The sequence below is a fragment of the Lissotriton vulgaris genome, chromosome 6, assembly GCF_964263255.1.
Source record: "Lissotriton vulgaris chromosome 6, aLisVul1.2, whole genome shotgun sequence".
In the NCBI taxonomy this organism is placed as follows: Eukaryota; Metazoa; Chordata; class Amphibia; order Caudata; family Salamandridae; genus Lissotriton; species Lissotriton vulgaris.
Genome location: NC_141694.1, coordinates 544,593,093 through 544,613,136, shown reverse-complemented (window position 1 = coordinate 544,613,136; position 20,044 = coordinate 544,593,093). Strand labels below are relative to the sequence as shown.

Here is a 20,044-nt window from a genome sequence, read left to right as displayed (position 1 = left end):
CAGACAGTGGATCAACGACTGTGCCAACACCCTCGCCCTACTGAAGAAACCCTCCAACAACCACGCCAGCAAGAGAGCCACCTGGTTCACCGACGAGCTCCTGGCCTCCAAGCGCACACGCCGGAAACTGAAGAAATGGCTCCACAAACTCACACCGGTCAACCATGCAGCCCTCAAGGACGCCACCCGCAGACACCACCACCTCATCAAATCAGCCAAGAGATCCTCTTTCAAAGACCGCCTGGATAACAATGCACATGACAGCAAAGAGCTCTTCCGCATTGTAAAAGAACTCTCCATCCCCAGCGCAAACACCAACGACATCCCGCCCTCACAGGAACTGTGCGACTCATTGGCCATCTTCTTCCACCGCAAGATCGCTGACATCCACGAAAGCTTCAACACCACGACCGACCTGACCACGTCAGACTTCACCCCTCTCCCGAACAACAACAGCACCGCCTGACCTCCTGGTCCAACGTCAGCGACGTCAAGACACACAAGGTCATGAACTCCATCCACTCAGGATCACCAACAGACCCGTGCCCACACCACATATTTAACAAGGCAGATGCAGCCATCGCACCCCAACTACGGAAGATCATCAACATCTCCTTCGAAACAGCGACATTCCCGGAAAGCTGGAAGCACGCCAAAATCAACGCCCGCCTCAAAAAGCCCAAGGCGGACCCCAAGGACCTCAAGAACTTCCGGCCCATCTCCCTGCTCCCGTTCCCGGCGAAGGTCATCGAGAAAATCGTAAACATGCAACTGACCCGCCACCTCGAAGACAACAACATCCTGGACCCATCCCAATCCGGTTTCAGACGAAACCACAGCACCGAGACAGCCCTCATCGCCGCCACAGACGACATCAGGCACCAATTAGATAACGGCGAAACATCTGCCCTCATCCTCCTGGACCTCTTGGCCGCCTTCGACACTGTCTGCCATCGCACTCTAAAAACACGCCTCCAAGAAGCCGGTATCCAAGAGAAGGCCCTCGACTGGACCACATCCTTCCTCTCTGACAGATCCCAGAGCGTCCGCCTCCCACCTTTCCGATCCAAAGCCACCGACATCATCTGTGGCGTCCCCCAGGGCTCCTCCCTCAGCCCGACGCTGTTCAACATCTACATGGCCCCCCTCGCACAAGTGGCCCGCCACCACAACCTCAACATCATCTCCTACACGGACGACACTCAGCTCATCCTCTCCCTCACCAAGGACCCACGCACCGCCAAAACCAACATCCACGACGGAATGAAGGCCATCGCCGACTGGATGAGGAGCAGCCGTCTGAAACTGAACTCTGACAAGACTGAGGTCCTCATCCTCGGACCCAACCCCTCAGCCTGGGACGATTCCTGCTGGCCAACCACTCTGGGGACAGCACTGACACCCACCGACCATGCACGCAATCTTGGATTCATCCTTGACTCCTCCCTCTCCATGTCCAAACAGGTCAACGCCGTCTCCTCCTCCTGCTACAACACCCTCTGCATGCTCCGCAGGATCTACAAGTGGATCCCGACCGAAACAAGAAGAACAGTGACACAAGCCCTCGTCAGCAGCAGGCTGGACTATGGCAATGCACTCTACGCCGGAATCCCAGCCAAACACCTACGACGACTACAGCTCATCCAAAATGCCTCCGCCCAACTGATCATCAACGTCCCCCGCCGCAGCCACATCACCCCCCACCTGAGAAACCTACACTGGCTCCCCGTCGACAAGAGGATCACCTTCAAACTCCTCACCCACGCACACAAAGCACTCCACACCGCCGGACCAGCCTACCTGAACAGCAGACTCATCTTCTACAACCCTCGCCGCCAGCTCCGCTCCGCCAGCCTCGCCCTCGCCGCCGAACAACCTCAGGCGGCATATCCTTCTCCTACCTCGCCGCCAAGACCTGGAACACCCTTCCTACCCACCTACGGCAGACCGAAGACCTACCCGCCTTCAGAAGACTCCTCAAGACCTGGCTCTTCGAACAGTAGCGAAGCTTCCACCCCCCCCCCCCCCCACCCCCATTCTCAGCGCCTTGAGACCCTCACGGGTAAATAGCGCGCTCTACAAATAGATTGATTGATTGATTGATTGATTTGATCAGGTCTAATGATATGATATCTGAGGAGTTGACTACAATATGGTGATAGAAATTGCTAATGATCGATCAGTTCCACTCTTAAAAGAAGCCCTTTGTATGGTGACCTCTCAGGTTTGCAACTTGGAGACAGGGTATGGGAGATGGTTATATGTGACATGCCTGTTATGTTTATGCACTTTACAAAAGCAAATAAAAATATTTTAAAAAATAATAATATATTGAAACTTGGGGTGAAACAATGGCAAGTCTTGAATATCTGGAACAAACAAATCCAGGCAAGCAGGAATGCTCTTTCTACTCCCCTGTACACAAGATCCACTACACTGGACATGTTTTCATTAGGCTGAGAAAGGAAATAGCAATTAACTCTGCAGAATACCTCAGCTGCACAGTCAGATCATGGCCCTATGCAGTTGCGGATGTCCGGAGGGAATATCAAACTGGTGATACCCACATGGAGGTGCGGGGGTGCACTAGCACGCCCTCCTTCTCTTTCGGGAGAGTGTAGGAGAAGATATTGGCAGTTACTTTCAAGAAAATAAGAGATCAGTTGAGTATACCCTAATTGAATTGGACAGTTTTAAGGTGGTGGGAGTATGCGGATCATGTTTGCAGACTGCGTGTTATGTGGAAGATGAGTGAAAAACAAAACAGTGCTAATGACGAGCAGACAAAAGAAATGTATGTGCAGATGACCTGACCTGTGTTCCTCTCTTCAACACCATAGGATATCTGTGTCGGTGACTTTTTAACCCCAGAAGAATGTAAAATAATAGTTTCTGTTTTCAGACATTAGTCTAATTATTATCCCCCACACTGTTTACTCAATATCACCGTACAAGGACGAACTGAGTTTACATTCAATTGTGTTTTGGGAAGCTGGAACAGTTGTTAATTGCAGAAAGCCTTGCTTAAATAAAGTCACATAGCTGTTAAGCTGTAAAATATTATGCCTGTACAGGACTTCTCTGACTAGGAACCAGATGACGTCTGACGGTGGAGATCTGTATGCATACTACCTGAGTTTTAAGTCTCAAGAGGAGTCTGGGGGCTGATGTTCACCATCGGTCAACAAACTACTTCGACGTGTCTTAATAAATGTGTATTCTGGTTTCTCCTGAGTAACGTGTTGTGGTTTTTTTCCACAGTATGGTGTCAAGTCGACTATACTCTGACAAACTGAAACGGAGAAAACCAAATTACAAGACCTCGAGAAATGCTCTCGGATCACACAAGGATTAATCCGAACTAGTGGATTGACTCAGGAGTGTTAGTTAAAAAGACTATATAGTGCACGAACATGGTGACGGGGGCAAGGCAGGTAGGACGAAGCCGTGGTTGAGATGTACAATACACCACCCATCTGTGCCATAAAGGAAGAGAGTGGAAATATAATATACTTGCAGAAAGGTGTGAATGCAGCCTTCAAGAAAAAATATTCAAGAAATACTATATGAAGCTACACTGGTACACTACAAATATAGGAAACGCAGATTAATAACAGTACAAAGGTAGATGGATGCCCCATTGACGTCGGAAGAAACTCTGGCAGCCACTGGAGACTTAGCACGTAGGAAAATGGCCGGCATCTGATGCATGCCCAAGACCATCACACCCATTGGCCCGATTTTTATCATATAGTATGTGAATCCTCCCGATTCAGCGGTACTGGACGAAGAGATTGAAATGGACAGGGGGATAATAAAGATTGAATTGGGAATTGGACCTGAGGCATGCCGACTGAGACAGATATCAAGACCTACAGCACATAACTTTGTAAATGTATAGATCTTACTATGGTGTGGCCAAAAGAAATATTGCTAAGGAGTGGAAGGCAAATAAAGCATCTGATATACAAAAATGGCCAGCAGATGTGCGTAAATGGGCCATGGCAGAAGCCATACATACATAATTCATTTTAAAATGGCCAGTGATGCATGGGTTATGATTTTGAACAATACAGAGACAAAGTCAGATGTATATTCTCTTTTGTCTGTCTGTTTCCAACTCTGCCACGCAAAAAGCCAACAAAGAAACATTTGTGACGGAGGCCAATTAGGGAAAGTATTCTGCTCGGCACAGGTCGGTGTTTAAAAAGTGAGGTAACTGTGCACGTGAGGGCTCGGGTGGCCCATGTATATTACTACACACTGGAGAGTGAATAGGGGATCCGCCTGCTGCTGATAATGAGATGCATTCGGGGGAAGACAAGCAGGTGGGTCGATACTGGAATCTGAATTGTAAGACTGCATTACATTTAGAGACGTAATGGAGATTGTATCAGATATAAAAATATCAATAAATAACTAATGTAAACTACTCTTAAATGAGTCATCGTGGACGCCTGCATGCTTCGCTCAATTACTTTACTTAACGAAGGAAATAATTATATGGATGTGTTCAATCTACATCCGGGAAAGGGTCACACCGTCCACAGACAAGAAATCTACTATTCATCGATGGACTGTAAAACATTTTGTCCAAAAATGCACCCAAGTAGCTATGTTAGAGGTAGTTCGAAGTAGATCCTTGTTTGTTCAATAAAGAACAGTCCTTTTGCACGGGTGTTAATCATATGACTCTAAAGTACACACAGCATACTAAAATATGTTCACACATTTAAAATTGTAATCCTGCTTATAAAGAAGGCAAGGGGGACATGGATGATAAGATCTCTGCAAACAATGGGAAAATAAACAGACGCAGCGCACACGCCAAGGGCATTATTACAGCTCCTCACTTCCCCTTCTGGTGCCACAGACAACATTCCAAAGGGACAGTTAATCAGCCTAAACGGAGTCAGTGACAATGAGAAGATGGAGATTAAGAACTACTGACAGAAAACTGATGCACGTGGCAGCTCAGGTGAAATACCGAATAATGTACTGCAGAGCCCGATAAAAAGCACTGGCAAACACAACAGATCGCGCCCATGTGACATTGGCTTTGTCAGCGCTTTTTACCCACGCTGCACAGCATCTATGATGCTGTGCAAAGTGGATAAATAAAAAGAAACATTAATGGGCTGCCTGTGTAATTTTTTAGGGGCGCACATCACACAAACACATGCCTACAAAATAACAACACTAAAGTATACAAAAATGCTATGGCTGGAATGCTTGAATTAATGTCAGCCACTGGCAATTACTCCGGGCCGCATCCCAATCCAAGATGGGTCCAAACTAAGATGGCATGGTGTGCAAAATAACGATGGATTGGGATGCAGCCCAGGTGGCTACCAGTGGCTGAGATTAAGTCAAGCATCCCATCCATCACTGTTTTGTATACTTACAAAATAATCCAGGCACTTATTTTTTAGGTCTCGCCCTGGAATTCGCATCCGAAGGATGCGTCCAGGGTCGGAGACTTATAGCTATCGGACACGGGGGAATGGAGGACAAGAAACTGTCACAAGCAGATTTGGGTGCGCGAACGCGCACGTTCCGTCCTGCGCCGCGCCGTGCACTTCCCTCCCATACTCCCAGCAAGTCAGCCTAACGCGCATGCATGCACACAAACGCGCACACGCATTTACACTTACACAGACACGCAGGCACCCAGACAGGCAACCCCCCCCTCCACAGTCACACACACACACACGCATACACACAGACTCCAGGACACATACACACACACACGCGCACGCTCACACACATACACAGCCCGCCGCCGCACGCGCGCGCGTGCACACACATGCCCCCCCCCCCGCCCTCGCAGCCCAGCAACAAGGCGAAGCCCCACTCACCGGCTTCCTTGGTGCAGCGGCTCTCACCGGCAGCAAGACTCTTCTTCCCTTCTTCGGCACCGGGGCGCAGGGTAGGCTCCTGCCTGCTCCGGTGCTCCAAACAATCGCGGCTCTTCCGTAGGAGGCGGGGTAGGCTCCCGCCCTCCTACTTCCTGTTTCCGGTTGTCCCGCCCGGCCTGCCTGACTTCCTGGTCGCAGGCCGGCGCAAAACGCTGCATAAAAATGTTTAGAACAAAGGCTGCTTCTCAGGCAGACAAGATGCATCCGTATGAAATAGGCAGTCATGGAGCGTCTCTTTCGTGTTTCTGTGTGCTTTTTAATGTGATTTAGAACATCGGTGGGTTTCTGTTAACCAGTTTTTGTTTATAAATGTGTGCGTGCAGTGCTTGTTTGTCTAGCCTTAGCTTCCTCTGTCAGAAGCTGTCTATAGTCCTGTTTTTTGGCTTCTAGGGTTTATTTAACTGAATCGTCATTAGTATGGGACAGTTTCTTTTCATCTTCCAGAATATCCCCCTCGAGCGTCTCTATGTGCCTCGTTAGTTCCGTTCTATGCCCCACCATCAGAGCAAGAGCTCTGCCTTTTATGACTACACGAAGGGATGGAAGGGGAAGTGACATGGGAGTAAAGAAGGGCGGAAAGAAGCAGGGAGTGAGTTGAGGGGGTAGTTTATGTCTTCCGGTCACAGTGCCGAGCAGGCAGGGAGGTGCTCGTCCAAAGCACTCAGTGGCAATTTGTCGAGGAATTCCGCGACCGCGCTCCGGTTACCGGCGTCTTGTGTTTTTTCTTTTTTAATTGCGAGCCTCTTTCAGACGTCTGATTGGGATCAGTCCCCGGGCTCGCGCGCGGGCCGGGGTGCATTTCTTGAACAGACAAGTATCGCCTGCCCGGCGGGCCCGGTGCCAGGGCAGCCACTGCTGCTAGAAGCGGCGCGGGAGCAGGCGAGGCGCTGTGTACCTGCCAGGCACACTAACAAACCAAGGAGGGGAGACCCCATAACCAAGGGCGGAGAAGACACCACCTTTATGGTGGGGCATGGACAGCCCTGAGAAGAGCCGAGCCAGGGGTCTGGTGTGGCTCTAAGAGCCAGAGCACGAGCCGAGCCAGACAAATATGTAAATCAGACGAACAATAGCAAGAAAAAATAGACATAAAAATAAAACGTTATATATTTTCAACATTTCTCAGTGTCTCAATTAAGTGCATACTATTATATAACTGAGTTAAGCAGCATTTATTGAAAGTAATATTTTTAACTTCAAGCATTCAAGTATCACCCCATGCCCTGGTGACATTGCCGCATGTTACTCAAAATGTGTCAGTTTGCCATGTTCTCTGTTTACGCAGCCTGTATTATTCTTATTATACATGAATCAAGATTCGTTTATTTATGCTAACCTTCTATAACTGAGGTTTTTGTAAGGCACAGATCCAGTATTGAATTAATTCAATGTGTTCTCAAACGGGATGGCTAAGGAAAAGTGAAGTGAAGCAATGGGCCGTGGATCACACAGTTTGCTCGAGTGGGGACGCCGGGATTTGAATTCAGGATTGCACAGTGTCCTGTTCAGAGACTGTAGAGTTACATCCTTCCTTCTTCACGTGAGCACAGAAGATTCTAGCTTTGTACTCAGTTATTGAATTAGGGTTAGTACATGAATCTCAATATATACAGTGGTCACTCTTGAAAGCAGTGACATTATACCCACATATACATATCACATATACATATGTGTGCAGTTACAAGATTTAATTGTGGACTTTCACCTTTGAATGTTTCTACAGACACCGAAGAAGAAACAGCGACAGAACAATGATGCTCCACTTGGATCTCCTTGAAGAGCTGTAACCGAGAGAGCAGGCTCAGTGGGGTTCTGAGACCTCTTTGCCTTTGCTGATTATTGCATTACAGTCATTAGGTGTCAGCTTCCCCTAAACTGCTCCTTTTTAGGTCGAGCCTGGGAATACGCATCCAAAGGATGCGGTCCAGGTGGAGAACTATAGCTAGCTGACTCGGGGGAATGAGGACAAGAAAGTGCCACGCGCTTCTCTCCGGCTGGATTCAGCTGCGTGCACGCGCACCCACACCCATGCATGCGCACATCACAGCCACACGCATACACAGCCACACGCATACACAGCCACACGCATACACAGGCACACCCCCCCCCGCCCCCGCACCTACACACACACTAGTGCACCTACACGCACACACAGAGACCCCCCACACACACACCAGCGCACCTACACACACGCACGCACACATACAAAGACCCCCCTCCCCCGCCGCCGCAATCGCACACATACACATACACACACACACACACACCAGCACCGTACCCCACTCACCGGCTACGCAGGATTTATCTTCTCTGGGGCGGCCCCAGGGCTCTCCGTAGCTCACGGGAGCCCCGGGCCACGGGAGGACTTGGCTTCTTTGCTCCATCCCGGCGGGCAGCCAATCATAGCCCAGCAGCAGGCGGGACTTCCTTCTTTCTTCTGGCCCGGCCTAAGTCTTCTCTCCCGTGTGCCTGGCTTCCTGCCTCAGGGGTCCGCCAATGGCAGCGCGGCCCCGAGCAGGGAGGCGGGCAAACAGACTTTTTTTTTCTAATCCGGTCTTTAGATCTGTACATTTTGATATCTCACGGTTCCCTTAAACTATTCGATATCATCAAATAATACGGACTACAATTTGGAAATAGAAAACAGCCTCATGTATTCAACAGTAATCAAACTATGCTCGGCAGTAGATAAATACGCAGCGTGTTCCCTATGAAAGAGTGTACTTGGAACCAATGACATGTGATAAATGCAGTGCAAATGTTCGCTGAAAGGGTCACTGAAAAGGGCAACAGAGTTAAAATCCTACTGGACCCAGTTACAACGCTGCTCTTCGGCTGGAGTAAGACGCCGGCGCGTGACATTTTCTGCTGTGCGTAATTCAGCTGGGTGCACACAAAATATCACTCGGCACAGCATCACTCTGTGCAACCATTCAACAACAACTGGTTCTAATATGTCCTCTCAATGTTTCAAATATTTATTACAAATGTCACAAAAAGATGTTAATATTTCACTTCTGTTCTTGGATTTTCATCACAATAAAATACACTGAACATAATCTTCCCAAAAGTTATTTACAAAAGTTTAAGCTATTGCCATTATAAATTACAATAACTTTTATTTAAGTATTCATTATTAAAAAAATAAAAGCCATTGTTATTTGTAATATTAATACATCTAAGTCATGTAAATACAACACATATTGCATTACAAATGCTATAGGGGTCACGTTTGCGAAAGTTAAAACAATTGGCGTTGTAAATGACAAAGCTATTTATTTAGCTATTTTTAAAACCAACACATGACTAAAAAAATTGTCATTTACAATACCAATAGCTCAAACTTTCCTAATGCGAGACCTATTGCATTGCAAATGCTTGTTATTTCAAATTACAGATCCAGGTTGGCTCGGTACATGGTACCTAAAAAGAAAATAAAAGCTACAAAACAGAGGAGTCGGGCAATGATCTATGAGAGGGACAAACAAAAGATTCACAAGCTGGGACACAAATACGAAGGCAGCAAATGAAAGTGACAAGAAAAGTTAACCAATGGAAAGTAATGGGAGGGCTCCAAGACCCTCTACATTCTTAGGAAACCAAAATATGCTTCTTGACAGATAGCACATATGCTCTAAAGTAGGCTTGACCTAAAAATAAACCAGAAATAGCTCAGGTAAAATTATTTGAGGGGCTCATCTTTGAAATGCATTGCAATTCCTTATGGACATTTAAAGAGTGAGGCATTAATGATGTCAAGGACAATGGACACCAACAATGGTTTAAAGATGAGAATTCTATATAAAAATACAAAAAATAAAAAAAGATTTTCAGGCAGGAAATGATAATGAAAACCTACCACAACATAGTACCAGAAGGCACTCTCAATCTTTGTTTCATGTAAAAGTAGTTATAATATCTTCCCAGTCGAGGAATCAGAGCTAATGTTAATGAAACTTGATAAAGTGCAACGAATCCTAGCCAAAGGTATATCTCGACGTTCAGTCAGCACAGAGCCGGAGACTAGAACAGCCATGTTTTCAACATTTTCCTGAATATTGTGATATCAGCACAGCGTCGAAGATGGAGAGACAGTTGGTTCCAGGCAGTAGGTGCCGTGAAGGAGAATGCTCAACCCCGTATCTAACAGTGCGAACATGGGGAACAGTCATCCTTATCACTAGATCTTAAAATACAGGAAGGCCGGTAGCAGTGAAGTTTATCCGTTAGATAGTGAGGGACATTCACTCCCATAAACAGAGCAGTGCTGTAATGCAGCCGGAGTATAACCAAGGCCTGGACTAGTGTTTTTGTGGCAGAAGATGTTAGTCAAGGGAAAACCTTCCTCTGATGTCTCATCATCGCAAAACAAGAGCCACAAGTTGCAACAAGGTGATTCTTCATGGAAAGTTCCTGTATTGTGTAGCTAAAGAATTACTATGCAAAGGCACTCTTTTTAGAAACCTCAAAATAAAAAAAGATTGAGGCGAAAAGAACAATAGGTTTCTAAAGCAATTTAGAACATTGGAATGTTGGGAGCTCCATTGCAGACAATGGAGTGCTCCCTGCTTCTACGGGCCGGTAAAGGGCCGCAGAGCAACATTCCAATGTTCTACAAAGGCTTCTCGAAGCTCGAGGGGATTTATATCTCGGGCCTTTAACGATTCAGCGGGCCTTTAATAGCCGGTACAGCCTGCTACCGTGGGCTATAAGGCTATAGTATTTTTTGTTTTCCAGTATTTGCTGCTGGTTTCTGTGCCATATTTGAAGGGCTGCATTTTATGCAAGCAATAAAAGGATCTATCGGCAAAATCATTAACCCACTGGATTATCTAGATGAAATACAAATCTGTGATCTGCATGTTAAATATTGTGCTTTGCAGCAGGCACATATCCCCCGTTTCTTTATGAATCAAAAACTCCACTAGACAAAACTCAGACTTCTTCAGCAAATATATTAATTACTACAGTTATCTTGACATTTTTATTATGGCCTGATAATTGCAGGTCACACAAAGATCTCTCCAGCATGTGCCTGCAACCCCATTTAGTATTTTGAAGTGAAGTGCTCCTGAACTAGGGGCAAAAGCGTAAAGCCGGTACTACTAATATTATTTAATTTTATGGACAGCTGCGGACCCCTGAGTAGGAGTCAAGGCCCCCTGGGGTCCTCAGACCACAGTTTAAGAATAAGTGCTTTATGGCATTGATAGGTTTACAAGTATAACTGAGTCATAGGTATTTGTAATTTAACACAACACACTAGTAACAAGATAGGCTGAGGCTCCTGAAGTCTTTAGCGCACCAAATGTCTGTGGGTCCTTGACAACGGTAATACTGAGGCAGGCCCATGTGGCTGAGAAGGGTATTGCAAGGACAGAGAATTACGAACACCATCTTCTCTGTGCCATGGTCACCTGGTAAAGCATCGTTGAACTTGTGAAAAAAGTGCTAATAAAGCAGCCAGAGCTCCCAGCCTCATAGCATTTTTTGTTTACTGTGTAGTGGCGTTAGGTGGAGCATACCGTGGGATGGGAGGTCACACCGAGGCTGGGGAACTACTCTGAGGGAAGGAATCAAGGAGGGATGGAACAGGAGGCCACATGGACAACTGAAGGTGGGAGGGAGGGGCTGAGCTAACACACATTTCTAAAGAACAAACATTGATGGTTTTATAATTCTTTGAAATGTTTATCGCAATTTACCAGAAAAATTGGTTTGATGAATGTTCAATAGATGCACAAAACGTACAAATATCTACCTCAACAATGGGAATTGTCAAAATGTGATTTGAACGCTTCCCATGACAACCTACAAACCTATTCCTTTTGCTGACACAATGTGGAGTGAAGCAGAAATAAATTCATAAATATCCATGTAATTGTTTCTTTCTTTGTTTTACATGTTTTTAAATGCAGTTTCCTAACATAAGTGGTTGTGTTTGGTTTTCTCCATTTATTTCACATTAGAGATTGTGTTGCTTTCTTCTGCTGCTGAGGTTCAGCTGTAGAAGTCGCATTCCTTCAAGAACATTTTAACTGGCAGAAATTCAATATTGGCAGATGGGGCAAGGCCCTGCAAGGCCTCCAACGCCTTCAGAGAGAGCCCAGCATTAGCGGGCGAGTGTAACTGTACTGTCTCTAGGGAAGCTGTATGGCGGGAGGAGGGAAGGGACTGAAAGAGAACGGATCAGAGAGGGGAGGCGGGTGATCACATTCAAGATCATATTTATCCGAAATCTTCGACAGCAGCAACATAAGTGAGTTGTGCCATCTGAAGTGGAAATAGTCACCTCTCCTGTACATACTGGAGTTTCTGCACATCCACTGGAAACCGCAAAAGCTCTGCAGATAATTGTTGTGTATAAACACATGTGCTGCATCAGAAAAGCGTATGCACACATGATACTGAAAAATTGTTATTTAGGGGCCATATGTATCAAGCCTTTTTCCCGTTTGCAAACAGGCAGTTTCTCAGAATCGGCCCGTTTGCGAATTGGAAAAAGCCTTTGGGATGTATCATCCCAAAAAGGCCATCGCAAAATAGAGAATTGCAAAATTAGCGATTCTCTATTTTGCAAATGCAAATTAAGGAATTGCAAATTGTGATTCCTTAAATGGAATTCCGGAAGCACCAGAAATTTGCTATTTGGCCTTAAGGAATTGCAAATTACCACCAACTTCAAGTTAATTTTAATTTACAATTTTCTTTAAAAAAGCACTTTTTGGAATTTTTAAAAGTGCCATATGTAGCACATACATGCCCTTGCGTGTATGTGCGCAAAATGTGCACACATGCATATTTCAGGGGTGTAACAGGGTGTCCTTTTGGCACCCTTGCACTTCTGTAATTGGTAATCGCAAATTGAGAATGTCTTCCCATTCATTCCTATGGGCCTCCCAGCCCGTAGGGATGAATGGGAATGTATTCCTTAAATACGGATCTCAATTTGTGATTCGCAAATAAGGAAAATGTAGGATTCGCAACATTTTTAGCAAATTCTACATACATTGCATTTTGCGATTCTCTAATTGATTTTCTAAAAATCGCAATTTGAGAATCGCAAAACTCTTTTTTGATACATATGCCCCTAGATTAGAATAATTGTAGTTAAGAGAAAGATCAAATGGAGGTGGGGTGAGAGGAGCACATGGACGAAAGAGAGCATGGTAGGGGTGGAGGGAAGATACATTCAAGAAAAATACAGAGAGAGCAACAGGGGAAGGGAGAAAGATGTGTGAGACAACTCAAAAACAAAAGAACTCTCATGGAGTGCTTCAGGAAAAAGAAAAAAAAATCCCTGATAAGCAAGCACTTGGGGAAGAAACAAAGAAGCCAATCATTGAGGGGATTGAGTCTATGCACCACTGGAGAGAAAAAGACATGCTGGACGGGCTAAAACAAATAGAGTCTGCCAATAGAAAGAAAGCAACTGTGAGTGACAAAACAAAAAGCCAATGGTAAGCAGCGGACGAAATGTAATCCTAGGTGATCTTTTTACATGTCCCCAAGCTCTCTTTGCAAGTAGACAGCTGCACTGTCTGGTAGATTACAATCTAAAAAGGTGAAAGGATAACTTAGTGTAAAAAGGTTTCAGATCAAATTGTTTAGTCAGGCAACACAAACTCCAACTGTATTTCAAAAAACATATATTTCTGAGGCTTCGCCACAGTAACGTGTTCAAGAAACAATTGTCACTCTCTCTAATAAGTGAAAACTAAGCAAAACTAAATTACAAAATTAACAATTAGTCCAGCCGCATTACAATTGCAACAGAAACTTTTTTCCAGGTGTAGACAACTTCAAACCATGTTCAAGATAGTTGAAATCAAGCTGTTGTATACATTCAACAAAACATTACCTGCAGCCCTGTAGAGTATTTTCGGCTCAAAGAATATACACGGGTCTTTGTCCTCTATGCAGGACATGAGGAGGCCCTTGGCTTGGACTGGGCTTCTTGGGATGACAACCTGCATTGAATGGAGAGAAAAAAACACCTACTCACTATTTGGTATGTGGATTATTTAAAAGGAGGAGAGTGCTGGGTACTTGAAGTGCAGTAAGTTCTTGATGAGAGGACTGGTCCTAGCATATTAAAGAATCACATAACATGAATCCAATCGATCAGACTTTAAGGACATGCATCTCTGCCATCTGTGGACTAGCTCCGCTCTTACGAAAATGTAAAAAGGCCAAATAAGCAAAGTGCTTAGTGACCTTAAAAAAGACAGTCAAGTACATAAGTAAATGCGCTTATAAGTACATTAAAGTATTTAGCTAGCAATTTTAGCAGAAAAGTAGTATTGAGGCTATCTCAAAAACATTACATAAAACTAGTACTTCGTAACAGAAACAAGGGAGGTGAGGACAGTCGCACAAAGACAATACATGCATCAAACACTTCACGCAACATCATCATTGAGGGGCAGTGGTGAATGGGGGGTGAAAAGGAGGAGGTTGGAGTTATCATCTGGGAGAGTCACCTTCAAATTAATCTTGCTGAAGGCATGTCAGAGATGAGGATATTTACAGAAGCACACAAAAAGGCTGAAATAAAAACGAATCACATGGCATTGTGGGATTTAGATGTCGAGCAAAAGGGCATCTAGATAATATAGGAAATGGAAGGAACATCATGTGTGCATTGGTTCGCGGGAGTTTAATGATCATGGACTAATTTGAACACAAACGGCCGAGTCCCGTTTGGGCCGGTAATCTCATTTTAAATGCACTCTCCTGTTTAAATGATACAGGATAATCATAAATGTGCGCTCCCATGAATTGCGAGAGATGAAATCCATGTAAATTGCAGAAATAACATGTGCTCCTAGGAACTTGCACCCCATTTTTGCAGGCCAATCGTGACTGGGTCTTAAACAAAGGTGCCAATAGTACACATTATACAGTGAGCCTTCTAGATGATGGAGGAAGGCTGGGAAATGTATTTCAATTTTATATATAAGGGACCGGTGAGCTTAATGGGCGAGTCTTTAGAGTTCTTCAGATTTCCAGCCATTCTGATCAGGGACACTGGGACAACGGAAGAGATTTTCAGAGCAGGGAACTGGGATATTGCGGGACTGCCTCCCAAACCACAATACTTAGGCTGGATGACAGTTTTTAGATATGTAGTCGGCATGGTAATAAGTAAGATTCTGGAAAAGTAGAGAAGTGCTCAGCTATAGTTGGATTTGTGAGCTAGGCAAAGCAATTTGAATAGCGCACATGTTTTTGGTAGCTAATGTAGAGCTTCCATGGCTTGGGAGAGTTACATGGAGGACTTTATGCCAATAATTGGCAAAGATCACTTGGTTTTGCTCATACTGTAGATAATGTAAGATTTGGTACAGGAGGAAAGGAATATGCTACTTACCAGTATGCATCTGTTCATGGCATGTAGAGCTGCTGACATTCATATCTGTGCATAGATCGCCGCCTAGTGTTGGGTCCGGATGATTGCACATTGTTGTCCTGGAAGAGTCTTCGAAGTATCACGAGATAGGTGGCTCCTCCCCTGGACTACAGTGCGCATGGGCATCCTCTCCATCCTCAGATTGTTTTTCGCCATTGTGGCAGAGATGGAGTGTAATACAGTAAGAGATGACCATGCCTGAGAAGTATACTGAGTGCTACAGCTGCAACAGGCACCGGGGAGGAGGGTGGGCGATATGAATGTCAGCAGCCCTACATGCCAAGAACAGATGCATACTGGTAAGTAGCATATTCCGTTCGAGGCATGTGGGCTGCTGAATTCATATCTGTGCATAGAATAAATAGCAGTTACCTCCTTATCGGCGGTTGCCCGTGCCAGCTGCAGCAGTCTGAAAGAGAGTTCTGAGAACAGCCTGTCCTACAGCAGCTTGCTGCTTGGAGTGTACATCTACGCAGTAGTGTTTGGTAAATGTATGTATGGTGGTCCATGTGGCTGCTCTACATATGTCCTCTAAAGGAATGTTACCTAGGAAAGCCATGGATGCCCCTAGCTTGTGTGTGGAATGCGCTCTTGGGGGAACTGTTAAAGTGCGTTTAGCCTTTTGATAACAGATTTGGATGCATTTAACTATCCACCTGGCTATACCAGATTTGAAAATAGGGTTGCCTTTATGCTGTGGAGAGAAGGCAACGAACAGTTGTTTAGTCTTGTTGCAAAAGTCTTTTGTCCTGTCGATGTAATACAGGAGAGCTCTTTTGACATCCAAGGTGTGCAGTGCTCTGTCTGCCACTGAGTCAGGGTTTGGAAAGAAGACTGGCAGTTCTATGTTTTGATTAATGTGGAACTGCGAGATTACCTTTGGCATGAACTTGGGGTTGGTGCGCAACACCACCCAGATGGGAGAGGTGTGGTGCCGCGGCCAGGGTGACTGACTCCGGAATCTGGGGATCACGGTTCGATCCCCAGGGCCGGCGGCAGATTAGCCCAGCACCATGTGACTCTGGGCAATAGCTTGCTTAATCTTCCCGACGGCCCCCAGCGCCTAGAGACCCTTACGGGTGATTGTGCGCTTTACAAATGTGGATTATTATTATTATTATTATTATTAGCATGAATTTGTAGGTAGGGCTCTTGAATTGTGAGGGCTTGAAGCTCGCTGACCCTTCGCAGCGATGTAATGGCTATTAGAAAAGCCACTTTCCAAGTAAGAAACTGTATCTCACAAGAATGGAGAGGCTCAAAGGGGGACCCATGAGCCTGGTGAGAACGATATTTAGATTCCAGACAGGCGAAGGAGGGTGTCTGGGAGGGATCACTCTTTTAAGGCCCTCCAAAAAGGCTTTGATGGCAGGCACTCTGAAAAGTGAAAGGTGCTGCCTGTTCTGAAGGTAAGCAGCTATAGCAGCCAAATGTATACTGATGGAACTATATGCTAGGTTGCATTGGTACAGATGCAGTAGGTAACATATGATGTTCTGCGTGGATGCATCTAGCGGATTAATGTCATTGTTGGAACAGTAAATGACAAACCGTTTCCATTTGGCTGCATAGCGCGCCCTGGCTGTGGGCCGCCTTGCCTCTTTGATGATGTTCATACACTCAGGGGGCAAGTTGAGATAGCCAAACTCTATGACCTCAGGAGCCAAATCGCTAGGCTCAACTGTTGAGGATCTGGGTGCTAAATGTTGCCATGGCTCTGAGTGAGGAGGCTGGGAGTGAGGCGCAGCCGCTGGTGAGGCACCACCGAAAGTTCCAAGAACGTGGTGTACCAAGCCTGCCGTGCCCACGTTGGAGCAACCAGGATGAGCGTCATGGAGTGCTGCCGCAGTTTGCGCGCCACCAGCGGTATGCGTGGGGCTGAGGGAAAAGCGTACGCAAATCTGCCTGACCAGTTCATCCATATCGCATTGCCCTGAGACTGCGGGTGTGGGAACCTGGCGGCGAAGCTTTGGCATTTTGCGTTCTCTTTTGTGGCGAAGAGGTCGATCTCTGGATGACCCCACTGCTGGAAGTATGGTTGGAGTACTGAGGGGTGGATTTCCCACTCGTGCATCTGATGACTGTGCCTGCTGAGCAGGTCCGCCATCTGGTAGTCCACGCCCGGGAGATGCTCCGCCATGAGGAAGATGTTCCTCTGAATGGCCCACTTCCACATGCTCTGGGCTAGGTGTGATAGCTGCGGGGAGTGTGTGCCTCCCTGTTTCTGGATGTAATACAAGGCAGTCATGTTGTCCGTCCGGATCAACACGACTTTGTTGCAGAGGTGCAACTTGAACGCTTTCAGTGCCATGAAGATGGCCAGTAGCTCTAGCAGGTTGATATGCATCTTCTGCTGTTGTGTTGTCCATAGTCCCTGCACCATGTAATGGAGGACATGCGCTCCGCAACCCTGGAGAGATGCGTCCGTCGTCAACACTATCTGTGGGACAGGCTCTTGGAACGGTCGTCCCCTGCAAAGGTTTTGTGTGTTCCACCAATGCAGAGAGTTGTAAGCACGACCGGTCACCAACACTAGGTCTTTTAGATGCCCATGAGCCTGGTTCCACTGACATGCTAAGCACTCTTGAAGGGGACGCATGTGCAGTCTCGCGTGCGGGACTATGAATATACAGGATACCATCATACCGTTCAGTTACATGAACACCTGCGCTGGGAGTGATTGTTGAGGTCTGAAACTCTGAATGAGCAGCTGCATGCTGTTGACTCTGGCAGAGTTCGGCTGCGCTGTTGCCGTCAGAGTGTTAAGTTGCCCCTAGGTACTGTTGCACATGGGCTGGCTGCAGGTGTGATTTTGTGTAGTTGAGTGAGAACCCCAGACTGTGGAGGAGGTGAATCGTGCGCGACATGTGGCTGGCACACTGCTGGGCCGACTTGACCTGAACGAGCCAGTCGTCCAGGTAGGGGTAGACGTGAACATGTTGTCTGCGAAGGTGCGCAGCCACGGTTGCCAAGCACTTGGTGAACACTCTGGGGGCAGTGGTGACCCCGAAAGGCAGGACCTTGAATTGGTAATGCTGATTGTTGATGGTGAACCTGATCTATTTCTTGTGACTTGGGTGAATGGGAATGTGGAAATATGCATCCTTGAGGTCCAGGGTCGCTAGGAAGTCGCCCTGACTGAGCAACGGCAGGACCTGCTGCAAGGTTAACATATGAAAGTGTTCTGACAGTATGTATTGGTTGAGGGGCCTGAGGTCCAGAATGGGCCGCAGAGAACCGTCCTCTTTTGGGATTAAGAAGTACAGAGAGTACACTCCTGTACCTCGTTCTTCTGCAGGCACGAGCTCTATTGCCCCTTTTTGCAGCATGGAGAGTACTTCTTGCTGCAATAAGTGCATGTGCTCTGCGGACATAGGACGGTGCCTTGGGGGTATGTTGGGGAGGGGGTGGAGGTTAATTCTAGACAATAGCCGTATCAGATAAGTTGTCTCACCCACCTGTCCGTGGTAATGCCTTCCCAGACTGGCAGGAACTGCTGGAGTCTTCCCCCGACAGGTGTTAGATGGTCGGGGGGCAGTGACAAGGCGTCACTGTTTGTTGGGAGTGGAGGATCTGGCGTTGTTATTGCCACGTCTCCTGCCCTTGGCGCTGTTCCCACGGTATCCACCCCTGGTATTTTTTGTGTAGGTGGATTGCGTGCCCCCTTTGGTGTACTGGGCCTGCTGTAAAACCTGTCCTCTCGAGGCTCCCCTATTACCGGAGCGACGAAAGGAACTGCCCCGAAACTGCTGAGATTGGAGAGCCCCATGGATTTGGCTGTCTCAGTGTCCTTCTTTATTTTTTCGAGTGTTGTGTCTACCTCGGGACCAAAAAGGAAGTCCGGGTTAACCGGCTGGTTGAGCAGAGTTGTTTGAATTTCGGGCTTGAAACCAGAGATGCGGAGCCATGCGTGACGTCTTAGCATCACACTAGTGTTTATGGCCCTAGCAGCTGTGTCTGCTGCGTCCAGTGCGCACTTGATGGACGCATTAGAAATCAGTTTCCCTTCTTGTATAATCATCTCTGCTCCTTCCTTGTACATATCAGGCAGGTGTTGCAACAACTGTTCTAATGTGTCGTAGTGTGCCCTGTCGTATCTAGCCAACAGGGCCTGTGTATTGGAAATCCTCCAAATATTAGCAGCCTGCGCTGCCACTCGCTTCCCTGACGCCTCCAGAATCTTTGATTCCGTGTCCGGAGGTGGAGCGTCACCACTAGTTTGTGAGTTAGCCCTCTTGCGGGCATTGGCCACTACAAGGGAGTCCAAGGGGAGCTGTCCTTTGATGTAAGTAGGATCCACTGGAGCAGGCCTATACTTTTTCTCAATCCGTCGGTTGATAACCCTAGCTTTAGTGGGTTCCTTGAAAATGTCCGTAGCATGCTGGAGGACCCCCTTAAGCATAGGCAAAGTCTTAGTGGAATGTTCAGAGGTGGAGAAAGTGTCAAATAAGAAATCTTCGTCCACTGGTTCTGCATGCATCTCCACATCATGGTTGAGTGCTGCCCTTTCTATCAGAGCGTTAAACGCCGCCGTGTCCTCAGTTGGCGATGTTTTGACGTTGTAGGACTGGGCGTCTGGTGCAGCATGTGGATCATCAGGGTCTACAGCATGATCAACAGCCTCAGACCACTGTTGTGGTTCATCCTGATCAGTGTCAGCGTGATAAGCGAATGCCGCTTGACCATAGTCTTCACCCATGTCCTCCTCGCTTTG

The 20,044-nt window shown here is 46.6% G+C and overlaps 1 protein-coding gene across 1 annotated transcript in view; it reads right to left on the bottom strand.

Annotated features, from left to right (window-relative positions):
- Positions 1 to 20,044, bottom strand: part of BCKDHB (branched chain keto acid dehydrogenase E1 subunit beta) — a 995,115-nt gene that overhangs the window by 703,071 nt on the left and 272,000 nt on the right. Inside the window, exon 6 of the mRNA XM_086926548.1 lies at positions 13,780 to 13,888. Within this exon, the coding sequence (XP_086782674.1) occupies positions 13,780 to 13,888 (109 nt within the window). The remainder of the gene's footprint in view (positions 1 to 13,779; positions 13,889 to 20,044) is intronic.